Genomic DNA, 8,384 nt, shown 5'->3' with positions numbered 1-8,384 from the left:
AATTCTTACTGCTAGTAAGAACAAAAAAACTTAACATTGTCTGAGTATCTACTATTTTTGGGGCATCATGGAAGGAAGGCACTTTGTCTTGCATTATGTTACTTAATCTTAACAAAACTCTGTGAGGTATTATCTACTTTTTTCCAATAAGGAAACAGACTTGGAGAAGCTAAATAATTTACTGTTTACAGTGTTGGTAAATGGTGATGCAATGTCTGATTCTGACACCTTGATTTTCATTACTCTGATCTAGGAGGAAGATGAAAATGTTCTGAAGTCTGTTGTTTGCCCTCAAGTCTTTCAGCCATTGAAACTCATTTCTGTGCCCCTCTCCTTGACCAACTCCTACCCTTATGTTTCATTCAGTAACATAGGCCTACTTATAATTGTCTTAAAGTCTTGTTCTCTCAACTTTTTTGGTCTTTGTTTATGATGTTTTCTTGGCCTAAAATTTCATTATCCCACTACTACCAGACTAACTGCCCTACTTCTACTCATTTTTCAAGTCTCAGTTTAAATTACTCCACAGTGTTGTATGGTCAATTAAGCTTCGACAAAGGAGGCGAGAATATGCAATGGGAAAAAGCCTCTTCAATAAATGGTGTTGGGAAAACTGGACAGTTACATGCAAAAGAATGAAACTGGACCACTCTCTTATATCATATAAAAAAACCCCCAAAACTTCAAATGGATTAAGACCTAACTGTGAGACCTGAAACCATAAAAATCCTAGAAGAAAGTGCAGGCATAATTTCTCCGACATCAGCCTTAGCAACATTTTTCTAGATATATCTCCTGAGGCAAGGGAGACAAAAGCAAACAAACTGTTGTTGGGACCACATCAAAATAAAAAGCTTCTGCACAACAAAGGAAACAATTAACAAAACTAAAAGACAACCTATTGAATGGGAGAAGATATTTGCAAACGACATAGCCAATACAAATTTAAGCATTTAAAATGCATAAATAACATATAATTCAACACCACAAAAACAAGTAATTCAATTAAAAAATGGGGAGACGATATGGACAGACATTTTTCCAAAGAAGACATACAGGTGGCCAACAGATACATGAAGAGATGCTCAGCATCACTCATCTTCAGGGAAATGCAAATTGAAACCACAATGAGATATCACTGCACACTTGTCAGAATGGCTAAAATAAAAAACACAAGAAACAAATATTGATGAGGATGAGGAGAAAAAGGAACCCTCGTGCACTATTGGTAGGAATGCAAACTGGTACAACCACTGTGGAAAACAGAATAGAGATTCCTCAAAAAATTAGAATAGAATTACCCTACAATCCAGTAATCGTACTACTGGGTATTTACCCAAAGCAAAGGAAAACACTAATTCGTAGGGATATGTGCACCCCTATGTTTATTGCAGCATTATTTACAATGGCCAAATTATGGAAGCAGCCCAAGTTACATCAATTTATGGATGAATGGATAAAGAAGAGGTGGTGTACATATATACAACAGAATATTATTCAGCCATAAAAAAAGAATAGAATCTTGACATTTGCAACAACATGGATGGATCTAGAGAGTATAATGCTGAGCAAAATAAGTCAGTCAGAGAAAGACAAATACCATATGATTTCACTCATCTCTGGAATTTAAGAAATAAACAAAGAAAGGAGACAAGCTAAAAACCAGACATTTAACTATAAAGAACAAACAGATGGTTACCAGAAGGGAGGTGGTGGGTGGGGTGGATGGGTGAAATAGGTGAAGGGGATTAAAGAGCACACTTATCATGATAAGCACTGAGTAATATGTAGAATTATTGAATCATATTGTATGCCTGAAACATATTAATATAACACTGTGTGTTAACTACACTGGAATTAAATTTTTTTAAATTTATTTATATTTTTAAATTTATTTTTAAAGTTTACTTATTTATTTTGAGAGAGAGAGAGACAAGCAGGGGAGGGGCAGAGAGAAAGGGAGAGAGAGAATCCCAGGCAGGCTCTGCACTATCACGTTATGGGCTCGAGCTCACGAACTGTGAGATCATGACCTGAACTGAAACCAAGAGTTGGATACTTAACTGACTGAGCCACCCAGGTGCCCCTGGAATTAAAAATTTTTAAATAAAATAAAATAAACTACTCTGCCATGCTCCCATTACTCTTGATATACTCTTGATATACTTATAACAGCAAGTTTCTTACTATATCATCATCTGCATTATGAGCAGCTTGAGGGAGTTGGGTTTTTTTTTTCACTGCTGTAGGGCTTTTCAAAGTAGCTATTTCCCAGTAGGCAGTCAATTAAATATTTCTAGAATGAACTAATGAAATCATGTACAAATAACTTATAAATTCATGCCCAGAACGCATCAGAGATTTGTGGAGGGACCTGTATTACTTTATTCCACATAAGCCTAAAAGTTACCAGAAATGAAAACTTTTTACCCTCTTATATTAAAACTTTTCAACATATCTTATTTTTTTCCCAGAATAAAGTACCTGGAACGCTGTAGTAGTTCAATACATATTTGCTGAATTAGTGAAGAGTCCTAGAAAAGTACACAAATACCCAGTATCTTTATAATCTAATGCATATTCTTTTCTCCAGACTCATTTTGTGCCACTCCTTCTTTATCCTGTAATAATGAGTAACAGTATGTAATTTTCATTCATGCATCAAATATTTATTTCACTATTATGCGCCAGGCACATTGGTCTACTGTTTCAAATAGCTTTGTTCCTTTCTTGCTATTCTCTTTTACTGGACATTTAAGAAGCCATTCAATAAATACTGTATTTATTGTGGTTTTCCTACCTTCCTTCATTCAGTTCAGTTACCTCCCTCAGAAGGCAGTCCCTGACACCTTTAGCACTCACTGTTTGCTTCCATCTTAGCCCTCATTACATCAAAGTGAAATATCTATGCGTTTGTCTCCTCCCCACCGCCCTTCCTATCCCACAGTATCCAGGTGTGCTTTCAGAGGACAGGGATTGAGGTTTTGTTCAACTGTGTCTCCAGGGCCCAGCACAGAACTTGGGACAGGTAGGACAGGGCCAAACTCCTATATGTAAGTATTGAAATGAATTCTCCCAATAACAGGTGAGTTATGTATCATCTCCAAGTAATAGATGAGAAAAGGAGGCTTGAAAGGGTTTAGAAAAGTTTTAGATAAACTCAAGGTCACACAGTGGTAGAGCCTGTTGTCAAAGGAATTTGAAGAATGAAGCCACCATTGGTTCTAAATGAATAAAACTCCTTCCCACCATCTTTTCTTGAAATTTTCTTTTAGGTTTTGTATTTTTTCCTTCTACAGACTCGTCATCTACCATATTATGAATGGGGACTATACCCTCTTTTTTTTTCATATTGGAAATTGTTTGACCTTTCTCTGGAAGCACGGTGATTTTAAACTTTCTGAAGTCACACTCTTTCCGGGGTAGAATCTGCATTGGAGCCCTGGGGGACGTGATAGGTCCCAAGAGAAGAATGGTCATTTGAAATGGAATGCGGAGACTAAGAGTTTTTCTCTGGGCAGGATTCTCAGAAGACTTTTGCAGGGGGAGGAGGGATCTCATTTTAGATGCACAAATCCTGAGACTTGTGGGAATCTGGTTGGCCACACCTAAGGCGGCTGTAAGGGACTGTGTTGCCCACAGCTAAGATGACTGCAAATGAACATCTCCTTCGGATGTGTCTGTTCTCTTCGCTCGTTGGTATCTTCAAGGAGAAGTATGATGAGTAAAATTTAGTAAAAGCTGGTGTCTTCTTACCAAGATGGTAACGCAGGAAGTTGTCACGTTTTGTTTGGAAAGCCTTCAACAGGTCAAATTTTCTCTTGCCCTTAACCAAAATGGTTGTAAAGGTTGTCCCATGGTTTGAAGCTTCCAGCCCTTAACTAACATGGCGCCTGGAGGCTCCTTAAAAATTAGCGTGCCCTCTTCTCTGCCCTTGACCATCATGGCTTCCACGGCGTCGAACACGTGACGACCCTGGACTACGGCGCGGGAGAGGGGGTAGGAGGGCCCTTGAACGGTGCGCGTTCCCGTGGCGGTGCACCGGGTAGGTTTCAGTCAGAGTCACTATGGCGGCCGGCGCTGGCAAGGTAAGCTGAGGCGGTGGTGGCGGCGGCGAGGGAGGCTGGACCCGTCGTGGCGTTCGGGCTCTAAATCCCAGCAGCTCGTCCGCGGAGAGGTCGGCCGAGGTCTTGGCCAGTCGTGGGGACTGGCAAGGGGCGGGTTGAAGGGGGTGCGGGCTGAGGCGGGCGGGCACCGGCGCCTGACGGCCGTTTGTTTTGATGTTTTCCCCACCAGGTCGGAAAGTTTCCTGCCTTGTCGGGCACAGCCTGAGCGTGTTCCACCGGCCGCGAGTGGTGGAGGCTGCGGCGGACCCAGCCCGGGGCCTCCAGGCCTCTCCCCCAATCTCCGGGCCAGCCTCCCTCCCCCACCTCCTCGTCCGCTGGGAGCTGCGGCTGCCGTCCCTGAGATGCGACCCTCGTGGGGGCGACCCTGAAGGAAGGCTGCCCGTGTGCTGAGCAGCAGCCAGGAGCTCAGACGTCCAGGGACCAACTTCCTGCCGGCCGAGACCCCCCAAGCCTCCCCGGGGTTGCGCCTCGCTCGGTCCGTACCGGCCTGCCGAGCCGGATCCCCGCCCTGGGCGCGGGGACGCCCGCCAGGTGCCCGGGAGTCCCCACTCGGCCGCTGCCCGCGCCTCTGCCTGTCCCCGTTCCTCGCGCCAAGGACCCCAGCCACCGCTGCCTCGGCTCGTGCCAGGGACCCCGTGCCACCTCCCGGGTGGCCTCCGTGCAGCAAGAGCAATGCAGACTGTCCCGCTGGCCGTCTAGACCCCCTCACCGACCCCCTCGCCCCTGCCCTTCCACTCTCGAGGCCCTCGAAGACGGGCGGTGGCTGCCCAGAGGTGCTCGGCTACACCTTCCTTCGGCCCAAAAGGACCTTCCTGGCCGCACGGAACCGACCCTTCCTTCATGCTGCAGTGCTGCAACATTTCCGCCACCGAGGGGGAAAAGCGGCCGCGATCCCAAACAAAACACAAGAATTGGTGTGTGACTCATCTGCTTGGATACCTCCAGTCCCTGAACTGTCTTCCAGGAGTTTTCTTAGCCGGAGCTGACCGATGTTTGAGCCTTTTCTTCCCAGAGAAGAGGATGGACTGAAAGCTGCCAGTCGGGGACTTTGTCTGATCAGGGCGCTGCTGGGTTTTAAAGGAGGTGATGGGGCTTGCGCTGGCTTGTCTTCCTACTCAAGTGAAGAGTTGTTAATGTTCACTGGTTATGCTTAGACAATGCGCAGTTTGTTTTAATTTAAAATTTTGGGGGGGATAGGGGTATAAGCTTGTGAAGGGCAGTCCGGATCCGGTGGAACTCCTCTTTGTCCCTTGGTAGGAGAGACACCCCAGTCTGTCCTCGATGCCGTCAGCCTTGGCCATCTTCACTTGCCGCCCGAACTCGCACCCATTTCAGGAGCGCCATGTCTACCTGGACGAACCTATTAAAATCGGCCGCTCCGTGGCCCGCTGTCGACCAGCTCAGAATAATGCTACCTTTGATTGCAAAGTGCTGTCAAGGAACCACGCTCTCGTCTGGTTTGATCACAAGACGGGCAAGGTAATGTCACCACGTTATCTAACAATCTTTACTTTTCGTTTCCCTTTGCCCTTTCTGCGTAATATATGCAGGATCCCAGCGTTGCACCCAGAGGAGACTTTCAGCAAGGCCATGGAAGCAACTTTTTGTGTGTCTGATTCTATTGGAAGTTTAGTTGAGGTGGTTGAATGGAAACAGAGAAGGTACTGTAATTAAATGCCTCGGGAGGGCGATGGCATCTTGATAATGTGGTCATTCCCAGTGAAATCCCAAACCCTAATTCATTTCGGAAAACTAGATAGTGAAACTTGGCTTCTTGCTTCCAGTCTTTTTAGAAAGGCGAATTTGCGGTTCAGTGCTTTAGTAAGCAAGCAGCAGTTTCCAAAGCAATGCAGGGAATCTGTGGCTGGTATTACACTGAGGCTCAGGTGTCTCAGTGGTGAGATGTAGTTAACACATAGCTTTTAATTGAGTGCAGATCAGGGTCTTCCTAGTAAGGACAGTTGTTTGTGTAAATTTACGTTTTTGAAAGATTTGATACATATTTACCCATGAACGAGTAATTTGCAATTTTAAAAGCCAATTTCGTTTAAGCACTAATAACTGTAACTTTACATTTTCAGTTTTGTTTGCAAGATGGATGAACATACATATATTGCTTTTGAAAATCACTTTTTGATGTTTCCTGCGAGAACTTATAAAAAATACTTAATGCATACTTACAGAGGTGATTTTTAAAAATCAGTGTTAAGAAATTAATTTATTTGAAATTATTTCCCAGTTCTGTCAATTGCATTACCTCGATGTGATAGGATGAATTTAATGCTCTTTATTTTAAGCGTGACTCTTTTGCATTTTATATTGGTGCCCTAATTTATTCTGCAGTGGGTGCTTATATTTTAAGAATGCAAGAAAAAAAAATAAGGCCCTTTTAATTTTTAAAACTTTATGTGTGTGGAGAATATACTAAAGAACTGATTTTTGTCCTTATACCTCAGGTTTTAGTTAAGCTATTGTTTCAGTTCCAACTTAGAGTAAGTTATGTAAGACTAATAGGAATACCTTGGGTTTCACCTCCTGACTTTTTGCTCTCTCTGAGTTAAATGATTAGGTCTTTTTTAAAGGAAGAATTTAAGTCTTGAAGAGTAGGGTTTTGAAATGAAAGAAGCCTGAGCCTAAAAAACAAAACAAAACAAAACAAAACAAAACAAAACAAAACAAAAAAAAAAGAGAAAACATTATTTCTGTTGCTACTGAATTAAGGAATTATTATATAAATCATTTTTTTTTTTAATTTTTTTTTTCAACGTTTATTTATTTTTGGGACAGAGAGAGACAGAGCATGAACGGGGGAGGGGCAGAGAGAGAGGGAGACACAGAATTGGAAACAGGCTCCAGGCTCTGAGCCATCAGCCCAGAGCCCGACGCGGGGCTCGAACTCCCAGACCGTGAGATCGTGACCTGGCTGAAGTCGGACGCTTAACCGACTGCGCCACCCAGGCGCCCCATAAATCATTTTTTAAAGAAAGGAGGAAAAGATTGTGCTTGCATAATACCTATGCCCTACTCTGTGTGTAGGATGAGAACTGAAAAATATGTTAATTTTTCTGTATAACACCAGATGTTCATTTACCTATGGAACAGACCCTTTTTTTCTCCCTGGAAACTAAAATTTGGATGCCTAAAAGACTTCATGGATTATCCATAAGCATTTAAAGTGAGTGTTCACAAAACTCATCTTTCCAGCTATCAAATTCAAACATCAGTTAACTGCTAGTGTCCTAACTTAATCAGCTTTACCTTTTTGTCTAAGCTAAGGTCCAACTTAATCAGATAACAGGTTTCCTTAAAGTACATAATCTGCAAATGCACCTTCTTTGATACACTATTCAAAGGAGACTCAGATTTTTTCTATTACTTATTTAAAAAATAGTGGTTATATGAACAGTGTGTTTCATGGCTATACTAAAACCCTCACAATAGGTTATTTTAAGATGGCTAAGGATAGATAAATAGTGAGTATTGTATAAATTGAGATGACGTTAACATTTTTAATGGAATTTGTAACTAGAAAAAACTTTAAAAGATGTATAGCTTATTTCCATTTTCACTTTTTTTCTGCTTTAGCTAGAAACACTTCAGGACATGAAGTCATTACTTTAGGCATAGATATAATTATTGATTGTTGTACAAACTAATTTAGTTAAAACAAATAGCCTGTTGGATTTTGCCATGTGATCAAATTGTTTTATGAATTATTTAAATTTTAGGTTTGAACAGACATGTGTTTTTTTTTTTTTTTAATTTTTTTTTTTTTAACGTTTATTTATTTTTGAGACAGAGAGAGACAGAGCATGAACGGGGGAGGGTCAGAGAGAGGGAGACACAGATTCTGAAACAGGCTCCAGGCTCTGAGCTGTCAGCACTGAGCCCGACGCGGGGCTCGAACTCACAAACCGCGAGATCATGACCTGAGCTGAAGTCGGCCGCTTAACCGACTGAGCCACCCAGGCGCCCCTGAACAGACATGTTTTTATTGAGCACCTATTATGTGCCAGATATCCTGAGATACACAAGTCCAAAGAAAACCCATCGTTCGACCAAATATTACTTATTGTTTTCTATGTGTGAAATTTCCTGTTTGAGGATTTCTCCTAACAAAAGTCACTGAGCCTAATATATATTCCCAGCAAATTTCTTTGTATAACACCAGAATCCCCTCCTGCAAGCATCACCTTAGGCAAGTTTGTATTTTTATTTTATTTTATTTTATTTTATTTTATTTTATTTTATTTTATT

At 42.1% G+C, this 8,384-nt stretch overlaps 1 protein-coding gene across 31 annotated transcripts in view; it reads left to right on the top strand.

Annotated features, from left to right (window-relative positions):
- Positions 1-4,816: 4,816 nt before the first annotated feature.
- SLMAP (sarcolemma associated protein) overlaps positions 4,817-8,384 on the top strand; it is a 157,597-nt gene continuing 154,029 nt past the window's right edge. For all 31 annotated transcript variants that reach the window (XM_040454696.1, XM_040454697.1, XM_040454687.1 and 28 more), the window contains exon 1: positions 4,817-5,606. In XM_040454696.1, the coding sequence (XP_040310630.1) occupies positions 5,409-5,606 (198 nt within the window). In that variant the 5' untranslated portion in view covers positions 4,817-5,408. The remainder of the gene's footprint in view (positions 5,607-8,384) is intronic.

This window comes from Herpailurus yagouaroundi, unplaced genomic scaffold (genome assembly GCF_014898765.1).
Source record: "Herpailurus yagouaroundi ecotype Mexico unplaced genomic scaffold, PumYag 213, whole genome shotgun sequence".
NCBI classification, from domain to species: Eukaryota; Metazoa; Chordata; class Mammalia; order Carnivora; family Felidae; genus Herpailurus; species Herpailurus yagouaroundi.
Note: the sequence above shows the minus strand (reverse complement) of the source record. Positions and strands in the feature narration are given on the sequence as shown.